Source organism: Dermacentor silvarum, chromosome 7 (assembly GCF_013339745.2).
Source record: "Dermacentor silvarum isolate Dsil-2018 chromosome 7, BIME_Dsil_1.4, whole genome shotgun sequence".
NCBI classification, from domain to species: Eukaryota; Metazoa; Arthropoda; class Arachnida; order Ixodida; family Ixodidae; genus Dermacentor; species Dermacentor silvarum.
Genome location: NC_051160.1, coordinates 16350200 through 16371253, shown reverse-complemented (window position 1 = coordinate 16371253; position 21054 = coordinate 16350200). Strand labels below are relative to the sequence as shown.

Genomic DNA, 21054 nt, shown 5'->3' with positions numbered 1-21054 from the left:
TCCAGCCCGATTGTCGCGTGGCGTGGCAACTGGTTAAACGGTCCCGGCGTACTCGCACGCATTTGTTTTCGCCGAGAGACTCGAGCTTGGGCCCGCAGCCACTGTCTCGAGCGAGAGCCGGGCGGTGACTCACCGTGCGCGCAGCCGCAGGTGTTTCGATTCACGCGAGGCGTCTGCGCGCGCGCCGAAGATAAAAAAAAAAAACGTGCATGGAGCTGCTGCTCGCCGAACACAACGTATAAGAGGCGTCGGTCAGTGCCCATGCGGCAGTGTGACCTGCAGCCTCCTCTGTTCTGCTACAAAGAGCGCGATCTCGTTTTTTTTTTTTCTTTTTTTTTTTCACTCGCAATTAATGAATTTGAAGATCGAGGCATGGGCGCCTTACATATACTTTTTTTTTTTTTTTTAGACCACAAGTGTTTCTAGGTGTAATCACCGACCGCTATTTGTCAGTGCAGGAGTGCTCATTGTCTCGCCTCTGTGAGCAGACGAAGTGCAGTCGTTTCGCGAACGCCGTCTGCCAGTGGCGTACCAACTATTTCTCGAGTGGGGGAGGGGGGAGGGGGGGCAAACCGCAAACTACCTGACCCTCCCTCTCTCCGAAAATAATTTTTCGGCCCCTCATAGTTCGCCATGTGTGATTGATAAATAGGCCATATAAAAAGTCACAAATTACGTTTTTAACGAATTACCTGATGGCCCATATTGTAATCTGCAAATTGTAGCCGTGGAGTTCGCAAGGCGGATCCACTTGGAACGAATTCTCGTGATGACACCAGTTTTCAGGATATTAATTGCAGAACTTTGCGGAGAAATGCATTGGCGTTCCACTTAATTTTGTCCTTCAATGCATAAAGCGACGTTTTGTTAAGAAACTAAATGGGACGCCAATGCATTTCTTCGCAAAGTTCGGGAATTAATATCTCGAAAGCGCTGTCATCCGGGGAATTCGTTCCAAGTGGATCCGCCTTGCGAACTCCACGGCTGCACTTTGTATTCCAAGTGGATCCGCCTTGCGAACTCCACGGCTACACTTTGTAGATTACAATATGGGCCATCAGGTAATTAGTTAGAAACTTACTTAGTGAATTTTTATTAATTAGTCGAGTATGCATTTCAATTTTTTGCGCAAGTAATGTCCGCCGCTTCGAGTAGACCAGCTCAATAAGTAGAATTGGGCTATCTGCCACAGGCAACCTTAAATAAATTTTGAAAGTGTTCGCTGAAACACCCTGTATATATATATATATATATATATATATATATATATATATATATATGTTGTGTGTGTGTGTGTGTGTGTGTGTGTGTGTGTGTGTGTGTGTGTGTGTGTGTGTGTGTGTGTGTGTGTGTGTGTGTGTGTGTGTGTGTGGGCGAATTACAATTCGAATTTCGATTATATCAATATCATGTGATAGAGCCTGGATATGGCGTACGTGCTACGATGCAACATGTATGTGCTCGCTAATCCTGCAAATGAGCATGCCTTGACCTGTAAATAGGTTTAAACTAATCTCCCCTCTACCGATGTAGATAAACCGTCGTTCTATTCCCTCTAACTATTCGTCCTAGCAATTCTCATCACCAAGCAATCAGCTCTCGTCGTGATAGTAGGGACGACGGCGTGGGCCCGCTTAGCCTCCGTGTGACGTAGATTGTGACGTAGCGTAGCAGCATAGCCCAGCTACCCATTTTCGAGAGGAGCGAACGGCGTATAGTATTGATTCAAAACTATCGAGAGTACTATCAGTCTAACTATCGATAGTTTGATCACTATCAATATAGGCACTATCAATTATTTAAGATCACGCGACTTACCCCGCGTAAACACTGCAAAGCATAAACTTGGTGACATTATTCCTGTTCCCTATATTTAGTGGTCATTTATTGCGAAACTTTTGGTAGTATATATTACTAGCTAATAACTGAAAAACTATCGATTGCACGGTCGATAGCAAACTATCGCAACACTATCGACAGTACGAAAGCACTAATTTAAGCTAGCTGAAGAAAATCACCAGTTGATAATCAGCGCACGCGTGTTATCTTCTGGTAGTCCTGTTGCCCGTGCTGTTTGTCCAGTATGTCGATATCGATAGTACTATATCGCACAGTCATATCATTTAACTTTAGGAGGTCAGTGCGGTCGGTCGGGGTCGTTGCGATGTCTTCACCACTGCAATAATACGATTATGTCTTCTGTCGTGGCGTACCCTGCTCTGGCCTTGTGTAAAATGACTTGCGACTCTCGGGAAAGCCCTTTTGGAAAGAGGGTGGTCTAAATAGTGTGTCTGTATATGCTCTCCGCAGGTGCATCTACATGGACATTAACCTAATTCAGGGATTGATGCCAGGATGTTTTCTCTGTGGAGTTTCGGTATAGCAGCACCGTTACTCTTCGGGGCCTTACTGTAGAAGCTAACCCAACTAACCAACACTGCGTGATATTGGCCATGTTGGGGCCATAGCAAATGACACCACATCGATACAAAATGAAGGAATGGTGTATAGTTCAGCGGAAATCCGCTAGGTGGAGATAAGTAATTAAAGAGAAACTGAAACATTCGAGTTGTCGACAAATTCGACTTCGCCCTGCCATCTGCTAGCCGCCTGGTTAGCTCAGATGGTAGAGCGGCTGCCCCGGAAAGGCGGTGGTCCCGGGTTCGAGTCCCGGACCAGGACGAATTTTTCTTCAACTGCGAGGCTTTCTTTCGAGGAACCCGGTTGGATTTCCATAGTAGCGAATTGCTACATTTGGGTGGATGTTTCAGTTTCTCTTTAAAATGAAGGAAGAAGCAACTGAATAGTCCATGAACTGATTTACTTGGTCGATATAGCGAAGCCTGTAAGTTATCCGCGGTTGATTTTTTTCTATGCATGAGATAGGTGCTGTCACCGATATGCATCAACCTAGTGGCGATACCTGACGATACTACGGCGGGACGCTTTTAAGGAAAGGGCAGATATATGTGACTGTGAAGGTGCAGAAGCGATTGTTGGAGTAGAACAAAGAACGAGCGTTCATTCTCTTCATATTAAACGTATGGTACTCGTGCACCAATATGGCCACGGCTGGCAGCCAAGCGACCCGACCCCCCCCCCCCCCCCCCCCTTGTGATTTTCCACGCACGTACACATCCTGCGTAGACAAACGCGTGGCTCTGGGTCACCAATGTTGTCCCACAAGGCCCGTATTGGTCACTTGCCAGGGAGGGTACTCGGCTAGGCCCCGCCAGAACTTTCGAGGTCGAGAGAACTGTAACGTATGAAACGCTTGCGCCAGCTGCAAGGCGAAGAAGAGGATAAGAGATTTAAAAGAGAAAGAAAGCACGTGAGGCGAGTGGAGCGAGGCAAACGGGTATCGACTCCAAGCGCGTATCAACTAGCAGTCGCGCCGCGCCGAGGTTCCCGAGCGCCGCTGCAGCGCGCCCACACGAGCGACTGCTGCTGCGCCGACTCTCGTACGAGCCGGGATCAAAGGCCACGACCGGGAAAGGGTTCCGAAAAGGACGTAAACTAAAAGCGGCCGCCGTCGCTCCTACGAGCGGGATACGCCCGCGGAAGCACACGGCGTACGTCAGGACTTGGCAAGGTGCCCAGCCAGAACAGCGGCACATCGCGCACAAAGCAAAACAAAGCAAGCGCATAAGCGGCGACCTTAGGGAACAGGAAGAAGCACCAGCGCGCGACGACTACCCAGTGCTGTGCAAATGCTACTTGTCTCGGCACAACAGAGCAGTCGTTTGCTAGTGGAGCGCGACAACAGTCGCGTCCACTCTTTCTAACGATAAGGATAAAGCGAAAAACCGCGCGCACGCGGGCGCACGATTTCAGACATGGCAGACGCTAGCTATATCGGGCTGCGCGCCGCCGCACGGGGTCTGCCGACCTCCCCTCGAGATGCCGGAATGCGCGCAGCCCGCGGCCTAGGTCAGGCACGTGGAGACCCGGTAGGGAGAGTCCACGTTGGCGAGCGTTTGGGAGGAGTTGCTCGACGATGCGCCGGTCGGTACGCGGGTGACGTCGTCTCAGCTGAAGCGATGACGTGAGCGGCAGTCAGCGTGCGTGCCGCCTTTCCTCGTTGTGCTCGCGACCGGGTCAGCGCATGCGCAGATCGCGCCCCTAGAGCTTTGCGAGCGGGCACCATTTTGCTGCGCCGGTTTGTTTTGCTGCTCGGGGCGTCCGCCGCCGCTTGACCGCTGTTCAACAGAGGCTGTGTTTGGGGGCGACCACTGGTCGTCTGCCGTGCCCCCGAGAAACGTGGACAAGCCCATGGTCAAGATGTCGGCGCTCATGTCTCGGGGTCACCGCCAGCACTGCTACCTGTGCGACCTGCCTCGCATGCCGTGGGCCATGCTGCACGACTTCTCGGAGCCCGTGTGCCGCGGCTGCGTCAACTACGAAGGCGCTGACCGGATCGAGGTCGTACTGGAGACCTGCGCGCCAGATGAAGCGGGCACACGGATTTCCCGAGGCCGTAGCGCGGCCCCTCTACAAAGGACTGAACGGAGCGCCGCCCGAAGTGGTGCCGCCGCCGCAGCAGCACCGCGCTGCAGCGCCGGGCGCGCCGGCGCCCATGGCACCCGTGATGGACCGCTTCGAGCGACGCAACGCCATGCTCGAATACAGCCAGCGAATGCGCGCCGACCCCCGGGCTGCCCAGGCTTCCGGCGTGCCGTGCAAGCGCGAGCGGGACGACGACGAGCCGCCCGAGCCGTCCAAGCGCGCCGCCGCGCTGCAAGCGCTCGACGAAGCGGTGCCGCCGCGTCCGCCGCTCACGCGCGGCGAGTCGCTGCCCACCGCCGTCATGGGGGTGCCCTTCGACGTGCGCTACAAGAAAGAAATGGTGGGACGAGTGTACTCGTTCGACACGGCTACGTCGCTCAAGAATGCGCCAGGTGAGTGTTTGAAAAGCGCTGGCGCCATCGCTCTCCCCTACAGAGCGGCGCGTGCATTTCTTTTTCCGCCCCCCTTCCCCCCCACCCTCGGCCTACGAAGTCCTAGGTGGCAGGTCGCCGGGCTCGCTTACGTCATGGGCGACAGCGCGCTGGTGACGTAGCCGTTCCGGCGTAGCGCGCGAGCGGCGGGGGACCGGTCCCAAGCCGCCGGAGACGCGTAGGGGGAGACGGCAGCTGGCCGCAACGAAGGGTGGTGCGCGTATCGATCGGGCACGCAGCGACCGTAGAAGCGTGCGATGGGGCAGGGTACCCGTGAGGGGACGGGGCGAACGTGACGTGCTTCGAGTCTTGCGCGCCCCGGCTGTCGTCTGCTGCTGTCCGTTTGAGGAACCAGCAGCGCTGCAGGGAGGAGCTTGTTTGCCGTGTGTGTACGATAGGCCCGTGATGGGTACTCCGGCACGGGGTTTATTTTTGCACCGATACGGCGCGATTATCCAGCGCTCGCCCGTTGCCGCTGAGAGCGCTAGATAAGATCACACTAGCTACACAGTGCTCGGTCGGACGACGCAAAATAACGTCGACGCGGCGGGAGATAAACATAAGCGATCATAGCTAGCTTGCCTGCCTGACGAGTGGCGCGAGAGAGCGCCGGTTTGGGAGAGGAGCGCGCCGACGGCAAGTTACCGACCGCGTTGTCTCTCTTTTTTTGTTTTCCGCCGCACTTACGTCACTGCTCGACATCACGCCGGCTCGACTCACTCCCTCTCGGTTTTTTTTTTTTTTTTTTTTTTTCCTTCTCTCGTCCGTTTGGCGTCGATTGAGTGAACGCCGCCCTCCTCCTCGAGTTCTGCAGTCAGTGCAGACCTCGGGGGTGACGTTGAGCGCGCATCCCCACCGTCACGCCAGCAGCGGTCGCGCTTGGCTGAACGGCCCGGCTGCCTTGTGGCATTTCTCTCAATCTCTCGCGCACGAAAAAAAAAAAAAAAAAATTAATAAAGATTCCGGTGTTGTGCAAGGACGGCAGCCGGTTGCTCCGTGCCGCCGTGGCTCGACCGCTTCGCTTTTGTCGCCGCTAGTTTTCGCCGCCGAGATTGTTATTCCGAATGGACATTCCTCGTTCGCTGCTGCCGTTTCCTGCCTCGTGTACACGTCTCGGCGGCGTGCGCGTGAGTAGGTTGGCAATGAAGGTGTAGCTTGTCTCGCGGCTAGTATTAGGGGGGAAAAAAAACACGCCCAGGTCGTCTGCGCTCGGGACCGTTTCCGAACTGTATCCCCAGGGGCACGTCTCGCAGTATCTTGTGGCGAAAACGTCGCGCTCGATGGCTCAGGGACACTAGTAGAGATTACAGTAACTCTAGTAGAGATAAGTGGACTGCGCCACCTCGAACGCCAACGGTGCCGTGCATTCTTGACGTCTGCGGTGCACGATCGTCGGTGTTGGCGCTTCCCAGCCAAGGTTGTTGGGAAAAAAATTTCAGAAAAAAAAAAAAAAAACGTATTCCGCAGCATGTACTGAGCGTTGCTCCTTTTGCAGTGTCAATAATAGCATAGCACACGCCTTTTTACCCAAATATATGGAAATGAAAATACACATATCACGAATATCCAAATTTTTTATAAATATCTCGAAGAATAGTTTTTGTTGATATTTAGATAGCTTACCATAGGTTATCACTACATATGTGTGCTTATCACATACACGACACTTATTGTTAATATACGTGTTCCTGGTCTAGTTGGTTCATTCTTATTACGGTGCAAATTCGCATTTCGCTAGAAATGAGCTGGTTTATTTACGCATTGCGTTTACTCCAAGAGTTGCACGTTGCACCTCTCATCGAGTTGTATACGGAAAGCGGAAGGAGTCGCGGCAGCACTGCGTTGCTGAACCAAACCAGCTGAGCCGGAGCAGCGCGGCGTCCGGCAAGAGCGAGCATTGGAAAATGTGTGGCCTCCAAGACTGGCGCAGCTGTGGTCTTTGAGGCCGCACGGTATGCCGACAGACTGCTTCTCGTCACCGTTGTTCTTGCGTTGTGCCAGCGTACAGCAGTATTGTTGAGCATTGCAACAACCAGCGTAGTTTAATACCACGTTTGCGAGTGTTACACGTGCTCTTTGGGAAACAAACCATCTTACACGTCAGTAAAAACGCTGTAGGTTAAGGGGCAGGGGTTTTTGATTACTGTGGGCTGCACGGCTGATTCACTCGATTTGCTTTTCTTTCCGTCTCATCCTAAAAAAAGTTGGCAGGCGTTGTGCCCCTCTCGGTGTAAGTTGTCAGCTTGCCCCCTCCCTATTTCCTTCGTGTCCTTGTGTGTATGCGTGTGCATACCAACAATAATAATTTATTTCCGTTTACCATAAGTGTGGCATTTCGTTTCATCCTTCGGCGAAAAGCGTGCTCGAAATCGAACACGACTGTCAGTTGGATTGCCATGTGTTACGGGGCTCTGTGGACAGCATGGCCTCCGAGCACGCCGGATCTCAGAGGCTATGGTGGACAGCCACGACGAGCGCCTCAGAAATGCAAGCTGAGACGCGGAATTTGTAAATCGTCAGTTCAGGTATTCGGACTCAAGCTGTTCATTGCGTGCTGCAGGTACTGCATCTAGTGATAAAGCGAGCCATTGACGTGAAAGGTAAAAAGCTCGTCTTTTGCACCCTGTACCGTCGCCATTTTGCCGAGATATGTCAAGGTATGGCGGGTGCTGCTTGTTGGCTGGTCCCCACATTGCGAGTGTTCGTTGCTTTCTTGCACGATTCACCGGTACACGGCATACCGGTGGCGGCAGGTGATATACGTACGTAAGTTGTCGTTGTTCCTTAGCGAAATGGCACAGTGTAAGCGTGGACTTGAGTTCCAATACAAATACGCCGTCATCTTCATTCTTCAATCGTCGCCATGCGTAGGATCCACATGTTCGAGCGCCGCACGCTTATGTAGTTTATGTGCCAGGACTTCGGTAGTGTCATACGATGCTAGTTTCATTAACTTTCGCTGCCCGATTTGACAATCGCCTTCGCTCCGAATAATATTTGTATGCACCTCGAGGTTGTTGCTTTGTGGTCGGTCAATACTCTTTGTAGTTCTCATCATGCGACGCCTGTCGTTTATATGGTTACGCTCGAGAATAGATGTGGCAGGCAATCCCAATCAAGGCTACGTTCTGTGTTAGAAGTCGTCGTCACAATAATGCCACCGGAAGTCGCCGTCATGCTCGCATCCGTTGTTCGCAAGCAGCCACGACATATTTGAAAGCGTTTATTCTCCTGGCACCCGCTCCTGTCCGATATGTCGCGGCTGTTCTGAAGACTGCAGCTATGTTTCCTAACGATGAGCCTTCCAGAAGCAAGCATTTCTTCCTTTTCTCTCTTTTTTGCGTTTTCTCTGTTCACGCACTGAGTCAATGGACCACTTTCAAAAGATATCCTGCGCGTGCATGAGAAATAAATCTTCCAGCCAGAAATGCTCTGGACCACAGACTACATTCACGGACAACTTTCTATGGCGATGAAGGTAAATGTACGAGGGCAGAGCTTCTGCTCGTGCCTTACTGCGCCAAGTAGTCCGGCAGCATTTGACAGCGCTAGCCGCCGAAACAGTGCTTTTGGTTTCTCGGAGTACATACTGAATCGGCGTACCTTCGCTCGCGGCGGTTTCGCATTTGACCATGACGCGGAAAAAAAAAAAAGCAATAAAGAAAGTCAAATTTAACACTTAGTTGTGTGTTTTGTCCAATTTTGCTGTTGTAAACAAGCTGTTTGTCTTCTCATCCCCAGCTCAAACGCGGACGAAAATGTGAGACTATCTTCAGAAGCGCTCTCGCTTGCGCGCGCTTTGCCTCTGTAGCTTTTCCTTCATTGCCGCAGAAAGTTGTCTGCGAGTATAGTAAACAAAGCCTCGTTACCATTAACCAGCTTCGCTTTTACCCCCGCCGAATCGCTCTACATTCTACTCTTCGCGGATTAGGCAGTAGCAAATGCTGTTGAGTTGGAACGATACATTCCCTCTGGCTAAGCAGGGGGGCTATTCTAGATGTAAGAGTCCACCTAGTGGACTGTCCATTTCGGCTGTCGCTGATTGGCTGCAGCTGCACGAGCGATGAGACAGGTACCCCCACCCAGTCTCCTCCGCGCTAGTGCAGCTGCAACCAATCAGCGACAGCCAAAATGGGACAGTCCACTAGGTGGACTTTTGCAGAATACCCCCTGGTGTGAGGTAACTATGATGGCGTGTTACTTTCGGGTCCTTCCGCAGCGTGCTAAACTATGCACCGGTAATGCGAAGGAAGCTCCTCTTGCCACATGTAGACAGGACGACGACGGCTTGGAGTGCGGTAGTGTCCCCAATTAATCGCTTCCCAGTGTACAGCCAACACGCAGTCTCGTGATCGACGCGGTATGTTACGGAACGCGCGTGCGACAAAGTCTTGGGCGGGGACGCAGCGTTTTGCTGCTGCATGCAGAGAGCACCTCCTTAAAACGCTTGGGCGACGGGAGCACTTAGCATTAGCATTGATCAATTCCATCTGGTCCCGAACAGTCGATGTGCGCGCATCGAGGCACCCTGGGGCGAAACCGTAACGCCCGCTAAACAGAAGCCCACCCGTGTCGACAAACACTTCACACAAGCGGAGGCGCGACGCGGGAGGAGCCTTGGCGCAGTCTACCCCCCCCCCCGCCCGGCCGCCCGCATGTCACCGGTCTTATAAAATAGTTCTCTCTGCCAGACTGTGGCCGTCAAAGCACTTCGCAGACCTTTTCCCGCTAGTGATGCACTCCGAAAGCTGCGCAGTTGGCTATAGAAGTTTAGTTCTATATATGTTCGAGCACATACGTTCTTAATACCCCCGAAATGTAATGCTAAACTACATCAGCGATGAACTGGTCTCTTCCTTATAACCTTGTCTTTAGTTGCGCTGTCGCAATCATGAACCAGAATGCGTATGCACTTATTCATGGCAAATAAGCAACACCTATAGCGCACTGAAAACGGAAGACGAAGGAAGACGTGCACATGGGCTCAACACAAGCGCTGTTTTGTGTCCACGTCTTCCTTCGTCTTCCGTTTTCAGTGCGCTATAGGTGTTGCTTATTTGCCATGGATCAATACCAACTCGCCCTGTTTTCCATCCTCTTCGCATACTTATGTACGCCCCTGAGCAAAAGTATACGGACCAGGGATTGCGCGATAAAGCAGATTTTTTCAACTGCCTGCGAATGCAACTTGAAATTGAGGACTGCAGTTCAAAATTGGCATTGCGAACTTTCCAGTGTACTCGTAAATTTCAGTTTAAGCATGTTAATTACGAAGAAATTCAGTTTTTTTTCGGCGACCCTGTGATCCGTATACTTTTGCTCACGGGTGTACATGAGCTTATCGTTACAGACATGCCCCTTAGTAACGCGTTCGTTGTATTGCGTGCTAGCATTGTTTTCCGATATCGTCTCGGTATGACTCACTAGCCTATTGATCGAAAAGGTATAATTCTCAATTTGCTTTATTCAGCTCTTCTCTTTTGGAACGGAAGCGACGCTTATGCATCTAGTGATAGTAGTGAGTTTGGGTTGGCCGCTGTTGGGTACGGAAGGCGAGTTTTGGAATTGGGCCGGAGTGGCACTATGGAGTTTGTGCGTTTGGTGCGCCGCCGTGGTGGAAAAATAAGAAAAAGAGCTGATATGCCATGTTTGTCAATTCCACGCACACAATGGAAGCTTTGGCTCTGGCCGACTTCGGCTCGTTCGGGTAACTTGGCCAGGGGAGGTATTCTGTTAGAGTCCACCTAGTGGACATGCCCATTTCATCTGTTGCTGAAGTGCTGATTTGCTGCGGCGCGTGACTCCTGTTGAAGCGCACCGCAGCCCAGCCGATCATAACTTCAGCAGCAGACGAAATGAACATGTACACTAGGTGGACTCTTACAGAGTACCTCCCCGGGTCTCGTCCACCGCAAGGAGAATCCAAAGCGGCTTGAGATTTGCGGGGTCTTGGTTCTACCGAAATCCAAAAGTTGCATCGGGCTCAGTCGAAGCACGGCATTTTTCGGGTGTCGCCTAATTCTTAAGCTCTCTAGTGCTAGTGCAACTGGATTAGTAACGTATTTTACTGCGTTTCGCAGTAAGTAGCTGAGCCTTATTAGTAGCGGTTACATTTTCTAGTTAGAAAATGACGCTAACACGTAACATTTGCCCCTCGAACCCCTTCATTCGTCTGCGGTGACCGCATTTCGATGGGGATGAAATGCAAGTGCGATCGTTTACTTAGATTTAGGTGCACGTTAAATAACCCCAGGTGGTGAAAATTAATCCGGAGCGCACGGCCGGCCTCTCGGGAAGACCCCCGAACCGAACGAGACACACTGACCAGATACAACGACATTACAAAGATGTACCAACAAGCCAGAAGAGCATTCCCACCACCACACAAAGACCTAAACAGGGCACAAGCAGTGACCATACGTCAACTGCAAACAAAAACCGTCCCGAACCCGTTTCACCTCAAACGGGTATTCCCCGCAGTACACAAAGAAGACACATGCAAGATATGCAAACAGGAAACAGCTACACTCAAACACATGCTATGGGAATGTAACGCCCTACACAAAAACGAATTAAACTCCGAGACCCTATCGCTGAGGTGGGCCGCCGCTCTGCGCAGCTCCGACCTCGGCGACCAACTCAGGGCGGGCCGGCGCTGAGACAAGATCTCGACTAGAGTTACTGTATATGCTCCCTACCTTTGGTAGCATATACAGTAACTCTAATCTCGACGTCCCGTCCGTGGGAGACCTGAGCCCGGGTCGCCAAAACTGCAGGATAATTCAATAAAGTTATTACCAACCAACCAATGGAATATCCCCCGTAGTGCTTGTATGTGTGGCAGCCTTTACCGGCCATGTATTGTGTGTGTTTTGCGTCGGTAGACAAGTGTGTTTGGGCTTGGCGTCACACGGCAGGCGGCCTCGCGTGCCGAGAACGAACCACGTGCTTTCTAACTTCGCAGGTTTCATTAGCCGCGAGAAAATGATTTCCAGTGAGGGTCACCAATTTGGAAACGTTAAGAACAATGCAACGCGCCTTTTCAAAAAGACGTTTCGCCAGTTGCCCAAACAATTTTATTTGCCGGGAAATAGCTCATGACGTCAAGGAACTGTGCTATGATATATCGGTATACCTTGTGGTCACAAATCCACTCTGTATTCGAGTAGGCGTTGGCTGTACAACTACTGCGCAAGCTCATGACCCAGGGAGAGAGGTAGTTGTTCCACTTCAAAATATATCAATGATGTTTCCACATTTCATCTTCGTTAGTTGTGCTTTAAAGAAAAAAAATACTAAAAGCGGCGCGTCTATTCTATAATAGAAGGAAGTTGAACCAAGACCTATTGAGCGCGTGGTCGTGGGTTCGTTTGTTGGCCGCGGCGACCGCATTTTGAAACTCTCGTGCACCGGATTTTTATTGGTGCTCGATTAAAGAACACTATTAAAACTGCATATACAAGCGTGACTTGTTTGCCACTTCATATTACGATACGACTTCACTATACCTGTATCGCTTGTGTATACTTTTTTAACATACCTGTGTAACTTATGTACTCGCCCTTATGTAATACCCCGTTTATAAGGGGTACTTAAGGTAATGAAACGAAACGAGGTGGTTGAAATTAATCGTGTGGTGATGTAATTATATGTGGTATCGTATAACGACGCGAGGACGGCCGGTGCTTCGGAAGCTGTGCATTCTCCCGCACGTTGTGTCTCGATACTCTTGGTATATGCAATGGCCACGAAGCGTTGAGCGACGGGTTCCGTCGATGTGTGTGTTCGCAGGTTACCCGAGCGTGTGCAGTACTCCAAGCTCGACGGCGAGCTCGCTGTCGCCGCTGAGCAGCCGCGCGGCCCAGTCGCCGGACAGCGGCGGCGCCCAGCAGAACGGCGCGCCGGGCGGCCCCATGGCCGCGCTGCTGACCGTCGCCGAGGCGGTGCCCCCGACGTCTCCGCGCAACGGTGTGGCGCCCGCGGACTCGGCCACGAGCAGCTCGACGTCGGCGCGCCCTCCTCGGCAGTCGCCGCCCGCCGCCGCGCCTCCGTCGACGGCGCACAAGAAGTCGTCGCGGCACGCCGCCGCGACGGCGGGAGACGCCGACTGCGGCGCCATCTCGGCTCCCACGTCGTCGTCGTCTTCGGCGGCTGCGGCGGCGACATCGTCCGAGTCCGCGGCGGCGGCGGCCGCCGCTGCGGCAGCGACGCTCAAGTGCACGCTGTGCCAGGAGCGGCTGGAGGACACGCATTTCGTGCAGTGCCCGTCGGTGGGCCAGCACAAGTTCTGCTTTCCGTGCTCCCGGGACAGCATCAAGAGCCAGGGTGCGGCCTCCGGCAGCGAGGTGTACTGCCCCAGCGGCGAGAAGTGTCCGCTGGTCGGCTCGTCGGTGCCCTGGGCCTTCATGCAGGGCGAGATCGCCACCATCTTGGGCGACGAGTACAAGCTAACCAGCAAGGGCGCCGCCGCCGCAGCAGCAGTGGCTGCGGACACCTAAAGGCCTACTCGCACGGGGCGCCGTCCCGTGTTTGTTTTTTTCACCGACCGTTGGGAAAATGGCCGCCGCCCTGCCCGGACGGCGGTTGGCAGCCGTTGTCGTCTCTGCTCGCCGGCCCCGGCCTGTTTGCGAGGGATGAACTGCGCCGCACCTACCCCCCGAGCGCTGCTGCTTCTTGGGCCCGCGTCGACGGCCCGCCTGTGTCGACCTCGTGCTCCCTCATTGCACCGCGGGACCGCAATGGCGCGTGTGTGTGTGTGTGCTGCTCCCCCCCTGCCTGCCTTGTAAATAATAAAAGCCGAAAATTGTGTACAGCCGAAGCCGCCGTGTCGATCTCGTGTTACTCCGAGGGGTACGCATCGACTGGCCCCGACTCTGGGCACTGGTTGCCTCATTCGCACCTATACATGTTGCGGAGTTCACCAGCTGTGAAAAGACGCCGCAGTGTGTCCGTGCTTGCGCTGCAGAGAAGCGAGCACTTGATAACGTGGCGCTTGACAACCTGCAGGGGCACGAGTGCTTGCGTCGCCGGCAGTTATCCGCCGTTGCCGCTAACGCCACGCGACTTTCGGATTCAGCGCTAACTCGTAGGAATGTTAGTTGTGCGGAATTTAGCGTGTGTGAGGTACTAGATATGTTAATCTATGAGATCTACTGGATCTCGTTTTGCTCATCGTCTTGAATTTCCATCTCCTGCATTCCCCGTTCTTTTCCCTATAGATCGGTATAGCTACGAAACGTGACCAGAGTATTTTGGCATAAGTGAGGGACTGCACACACGCAATCCCACACACGCGTCCCTCACACGCAGTCCCTCGTTAACCGGCTCATGTGAGCTAGGGCGTACTGTCGGCGTAAATTCAAACGCGAACAATTCCGAAACTACTGCAATGCGTTGTTGCGTTTCCAGGTAGACCCGCATTTGTCTTCAGACTCTGAAGCTTGGGACGAAACCGGCTACATCGCGATGGCGCGTGTCGCAGTTTCGTGGATTTCCGGATGTGAGAAATCGCGAAATCGTTCCTCCTCCTCACTCGGCGCTAAACCACGTGACCTTGCGCGCTCCACGTCACGCGCTGGAAGGCGAATTTTTATTTTCCTCCCCCTTTTTTTCAGTTCATTCATGAAGACTTGTAAATTGCTTTTACACGTTGGTTCTGTGGGAAGAGGGTGACAAAAAGGCAACTAAATGTCTGACAATGCGCCACTACCCCCCTAACCACCAAATTAATAAAAAACCGCTATGAGCGGCAATCTTCTGCCGTGCTGGTAATAACGTGTTCAGAGCTGAGGCATGTTCGTGCCCGCCGTAATTTGTCCGGATTCTCTTACTGAACAAGTAGTGTGTCAAAAGCTATTGGTATGTTTCCGAAAAATAAGCTTCGCGGAATGCATCCGCGTTTGATCTCAATTAGTCGTAATTAAATAATTCGCTGTCGTCGCTATCTTGTTGCAGAAAATAGTTTCAAACGAGGATGTTGTGCTTGTGAAAGAGTGGGACGGAACGTCTTCGATTATGCGCGTCCCATTCGTTTGCAGTCTGTGCATTTTTTGGCCGTCGTGTCCCAAATTAACAAGCCGTAATGGATACGTGAGTACACTAACGTATAATAGAGCTGCTTTGCTACCCAAAGTGGCAACAAGCAGCCGATTTTTTTTTTTTTTTCAAATTATACCAGTGGACCGTGAAATATATGTACGAAGTCTGTTGATGTGGAATGACCAATTTCGCGCTTCACGGAAAATGACGTCAAGGAGCGCCTGGCAAACAGCAAAATTGGAATCGCCGTTTCCTCCCGAGCGGGTCTGGAATACGTTCGCGCGTGTTCCAGACCGGACCGTGGTGAAGGACAGCTTTTATATATTCGCTTTAATACGGCACGACGCAAGTTGCCATACTTGTGATTCGATGGTTGCCAGTAGAGTTAGTACAACCTCCCCCTCACAGTTCTCCTATGCAACCTAGACACACGGATGTTTCTTGGCGCGCGTCTTGGGTGCAGGTGTGAGGCGGCAGCGGCGGCTCTTACCTGGGACATCACACATCCTATTCTTCCGCAACTCATGATTGCACACCTCGATCATCATCGAGCTGGGAAAAGAAGCGTCCGGCACCTGTACACGTCGTAGCAAACTGCTACTCCGGACATGGTCTAATTACGCCATATTGTCAGTTCAGATTGGCCCACAGGGCTGCCTACGGGCTCTCTGATTGGCTCGTGCTTTCTGGGAGCGTCTGGTTTGCACGATCGCCTTTGACTCTGTTAGGGTAACTCTGATGATGATGATAAGTGGTTCTTGAGGGAAAGGGGAAAAGTTGCGCAATCTTCTGCAGCCCTTGAGGGAGCACGGCTCAGCGCCAACGGGGAGGGGTAAGTGGGAGCGAAAGAAGGGATAGAGTGGAGTCACCATGGCTGGGCGAAGCAAAACCGGCAGGCATAGGCGGCACGTATCAGGCCGAGATGGAAGGCCTTGGTGTGCTGCAGAGTCTGCAGGGGTGTTGTGCCGGGCCGGTCAGGCCCGGGGTGGGGTGGGAGGCCGTGAGGCCTTCCCGCGGTAACTCTGTAGTACGGTCCGTGCATGTCTCCATACCCCCACCCTCTCTCCCTTCCCCCAACCCAACGTAGGGTAGCCAACCGGACTTTTGACTGGTTAACATCCCTGCCTTCCTTGTATCCCTCTCTCTATCTCTCTCTGATTGGCTCAAAACGCCAACATGTCGGCATTTGCCAGTGCCCTGGGCCTTATTGTGGAGCGATCACTTTCGGGGTTACTGTGATTCGCACGAGATTTTGCCTGACTCGACGACCGCACTTGCTGGGGTAGACGGCCGACAGCGTTCCTGGCAAAGTGCCAAACTCGCTATATTCGCACAGTGACAGGAACGCGCTGTCAGCCGCGTGCATCGACACGGCGAAAATAATATCAGGTCATAGAAAATATCGAGGGGCCCTGGTAATATCTCTCGATAATACCGGCCCAGCGTTGCTCGTTGACGACTGCCTCGTGGTGCGGTGGCAAGGCAGGGCAGATTTTGGGACGTTCAAACCCGCCAACCACCCATTGCAGAGCAGACTAGAGACATTGAGAAATACGTGGAAATATTTGATGCGAAAAGCCACATAGATAAAGGTGGAGGAATCCTTGCTCCTGTGGCAAATGTGTGTCGCATTAATGACGTGCCCCTAAGCACGGCCGGTCTGGAGCGCGCACCGACGCTTCTTGTGGGGCGGCGTGCGGCGGCTGTAGGATTCGGGGGTCGTGGTGACGGAGTCTGGCGTCACACTGAGGATCGCTCTCTCTAGCCTACGCCTAGAGTTACTGTATATGCTACCAAAGGGAGCATATACAGTATGGAGCATATACCGTAGGGAGCATATACAGTAACTCTACCTACGCCACCGGTGCATCTCGAAACGGATAGCTGGCCTGCGCTATGAGGGCCCACGCCGTCGTCCGAACTTTTACGAATCATGACGAGAGTTGACAACTTTTTGATTGAGCACCAAGAATGGATACCAAGAGAAGGAAGCGCAGTCGAGGTCGACAGAAAACCAGATGGGATGATGAAGTTGGGAAATTTGCAGGCGCAAGTTGGAATACGCTAGCGCAAGACAGGGGTAATTGGAGATCGCAGGGAGAGGCCTTCGTCCTGCAGTGGACATAAAATATAGGCTGATGATGATGATGATTGAGTACGAGTTCGGCAGGCTGGAGGATTGGAACGGGGTTTATTCATATGGGAGAAAAAAAGGCAAACTTATGTACAGGAATAGGCATACGATACTCGTACTGACAGGAGCATCGAGCGCAGTACCCAGCCACAGGCTACATCTACTTTGGACGTGTCCTGGGACAAAGACAATTCGGGAAAGTGTTCTTAAAGGCGTGGAATTGAACAGTAATCAAGTAGAAGACTATGGAAGATAGATTATGGACAACGCATTTTATAGGTCACCGTTGTATTACCTTTGTGAAACGGGTCTGCATGCTTATATTTAAATCCATTATGACGTTATGCTGCGTGGCAACCCAAGCGAAACGAAAAAAAAAAAAAAAAAAAGGTCAGAGCCGACTACATCGTTCTGAGAGCACACTCCACACACTGAGGATGTCTCTTAAAAACACTCCGTCTTCACCAGGTGGCTCGCAAGGGAAACGGATAATGTCCAAATCAATCAACCGATCCGGTGGTCCGTATCGGCGCAGCACACCGCCTCCGAGGAGGAGAAAGAGGACACAAAGCACACGCGCCAACCCCAAGCTGATCCTGGAAAGGGGGAAGCAGGAATACCAAACCTAGCGTTTTATTAACGGCCGGGGAAATGTCAATGGCACAAGCTTGCCTGAAGGCAAAGCTTCTCCAGGTCCTGGCGTCTTTCGCTATGGTTCTGGGAAACCCTCCGCCGTCTCGTTCCCCCGCCAAAAAGTCTACCAATTTACCGTCACTGAAAGACGCACCTTCTGGCAGGTGTGCCGAATCTTTCAGCATTTCAGTGTCCACGTTGACTCGGTGGAATGCTGTTTGACGGCGGTATCACAATGACCCGGGCCTCCGCTCTTCGGCGAAGACGCCAAACCGTAACACGGCGTGTTCCGTGTCAAATGTCACCCAGCAAGGCAGCCTGCGTCGGAGCCCCGAAGTGGCCGTATACGACAGGAGCGTCGGTGATGAACCATCAATCACAAACAGCCAGCAACAACGTACACAGCCCCTAAGCCTCCAAGTTGTTAGTAACAGTAATAGTAATAACACTCTTGAAATTGGGTCCAGGCTACGCCGCTGAATCACTAGGTTTACAGCAACGTTGCACAGAACGCGTCGGTATGCGAAGGAATTCCACGTACACAGTGAATCGCCTCCAAAAACTTGGGTGGATGTGATGTGCTCCTTTATACGAGTTCGCTGTCTTTGGCTTAGTTTCCACGAACTCGACTCAGGAGTCCAGCCGAAGCCACCGAGGCTTTGTTTGGTCCAGTTGACCCCGCCCGTCGTGACCGCGCTTGCATCTTGCCTAGCGGATTGAGCCAATCACCCCAATCGCTGCTGATGGGTCGATCGATCTCGTCTCGAGCGGTCGTTCCGAACCGCTAACTTTTATGTACGAACCGTATTTCGGCCCGACAAGCCGACTCGAACCGATTTGACTAGGTTCGTGTAAACGTAGCTTTTGATGTACGAGTTGCTTGGATTGCTCATTAGTGCCACATTCGGTGAAAAGGAAAGGATATATTTACAGAGTGGACAGATCCGGCAACGGAAAAACAGGAGAGGAAAAAAAATTACCCTTCCAGAAATCGGATGAAAATGGCATGGCAGTAGGACCACATGTAATCCCGATACAGTTGGTCAAACAGCTGGGCCGAAAGAGCAAGCCACAGCTGAATAGCGCAGTTGATCAAGTAAGTAAAACAATGAAGATTCAAATTGGATGGCGTGAAAGCGAGATGAACCGTATCTATAACGGCACATGAGATAAGGATAAGACGAGCTTGCACAGGCCACTCACAGTAAAGTCGGTGATACGTATTTATAATAAAAATGCAAGCCATTCAAATCGAGCTGTCAAAGTGGGTGGATAAAAATGGAATGTCCAGAGAACTACAGAATGGATTCAGGTCAGGCCGACGCTTAGAGAACAATATCTTTGCACGATTTCTCCAAACTTAGTGCACAGAAATTTCAATAGCCCAGAATGTATAAAGCATTTTTGCTGGCGTTTCTAGATATTAGAGGCTGAGAGGTTTCTCTCTCTCTATTTTTCTTTCGCCTGGTTTGCCACGCAGAATATAACGTCCGAATCAAATTAAATCTAAGCATGGAGGCCCGTTGCGTGAAGATATGGCAAAAGCGACTTTAAAACGTATTAACCTTTAAGGCCATCGTTCGTGTAGTCTTCAGGTTTATCACTTCGCAACTGCACTTGTGTGTAAAAGTGTAGTTCCCCTAATTAATAAGTAGGCTTTCGCGGAACGTCTTTGTCCTATGGCTGGAATCCGCTGCAGACGCTGTGCTATGCTATTATATAATATGCAGTCGCTATATGATATTCTCAAGCACGAGACGCCTACTTCGTCTGTCACCCGAGTACAAATCGCCTGGGAAGGCCGAAAAAGTTCACGGATGACAGAAACAAGCATTCCCACTCTCTCCATTTTTTGTGCACGCTTTATGTTAAAGAAGAAGAAGAAGAAGAAAATACAGCCGACTGGAAAATACTAAATTGGGTTTTAATTTATCTTACACCTGTATAAGCTGACAGCTGTTGCAACCGAGAGAGAGAGAGAGAGAGAGAGAGAGAGAGACGGAGCCAAAACTTTATTGATTGTCCTTGCTGGGGTCAAGGGAGGCTCGAGGGTGCCTGGGCTAATGTATGCGGACGATGTAGTTGACATCGGATGACATTTACTGAGGCTGCCGAATACGAATCGCAACGAAACAGTATATCGCGGCCTCAATTTTGACATTTTAGAAATTGCGAATGAGATATTTAACGAAGGAACGAGTAATGCGTTAGCATCAATTCAACGGGACTCGTACTCCTAGTCAAGTGATATAAATACCTGGATGTATACATAAACGAAGAAAATACCTACTCAAACACCCACCAAAAAAAAAAAAAAAAAAAAATCTAAGGGCGATGGGAAAGCAGAAAGACTCGTGCAGATCTATAACGCCCATAGATGTTAGAGTCTATGCGAATTAAGCGATTGAAGCTTAAGTAAAGTGGTTAACTATAATGGTTTACAGCTAACGGCGACGCGTACAATTTGGTGATGACAGGTGATATGCGCAGAAAAATACGACACGTATCAAGCAACGTTTAGGATTCTGTACCACATGTGTCACAATGGGAATACAACAATGGGCTTTATAGAGATATCTGTGAGCCGACATTATATATTCCCGTTTTATGTAGCAATCGCACATAGTAGGACATGACCCTCCCGGAGGATTGGTCAAGAAGCCAGCGGCACATGCTGAGTGGCGAAATCGAAGAAAATAAAGCAAATAAAATAATCCGTTAAATGTAGTTCACCATTCTGTTAACAGATCGGTGTGTATTAGGGATGCCTGTGAGCCGACATTATATGTGCAGGTTTTATGTAGGAAGCTTTTTTTTTTTTTTTTTTGTTACGCAGAACAGGGCTGAAAACACGTGGTCAGCATTCAAGGTTTATACAGTATAAGCCACTTCGTGGGCACCTTCATATAATGATAATATTTGTGTATATCTCCACAAAAATAATCGCCGAGACGATAGACACGATCAGGAAAGTCTACGTGGGAAGGTTCGCAAAAAAAAAAAAAAGGAAAAAAAAAGAAAAAAGAAAAGAAAAGAAAGCTTCGCTTTAAAACATAGAGCATTTCGGGGCTAGAATAAATATGTGGTAGTACGAGGAGTTTGCAAAGGAGTGTACCAGGACGCACGCCGCGAGCCGCAATCAAGGCGTCGAAATAGGGAAGATGGTTCGGCTTGCGCGGCGCAGACCGGCAGACATCAACGTCGGCAGCCGTTTCCTAAAGACCTGGTTTCTTGCGCTCCTCAGGCACCTCAAGCGCTTTGTTCCAGTTTTGCTGCGAAAAAGTTCGACTTTCTCGTGCTGATGGGCCGCGG

General features: G+C 51.3%; 1 protein-coding gene across 1 annotated transcript; it reads left to right on the top strand.

Moving 5' to 3' along the window:
- Positions 1 to 3824: 3824 nt before the first annotated feature.
- On the top strand, positions 3825 to 13572 carry LOC119457600 (interferon regulatory factor 2-binding protein-like A). The gene is given in 3 exon segments (XM_037719217.2): positions 3825 to 4437; positions 4439 to 4898; positions 12729 to 13572. Coding segments are annotated over 3 exon segments (1332 nt in total). The 5' UTR covers positions 3825 to 4272; the 3' UTR covers positions 13436 to 13572.
- Positions 13573 to 21054: the final 7482 nt, after the last annotated feature.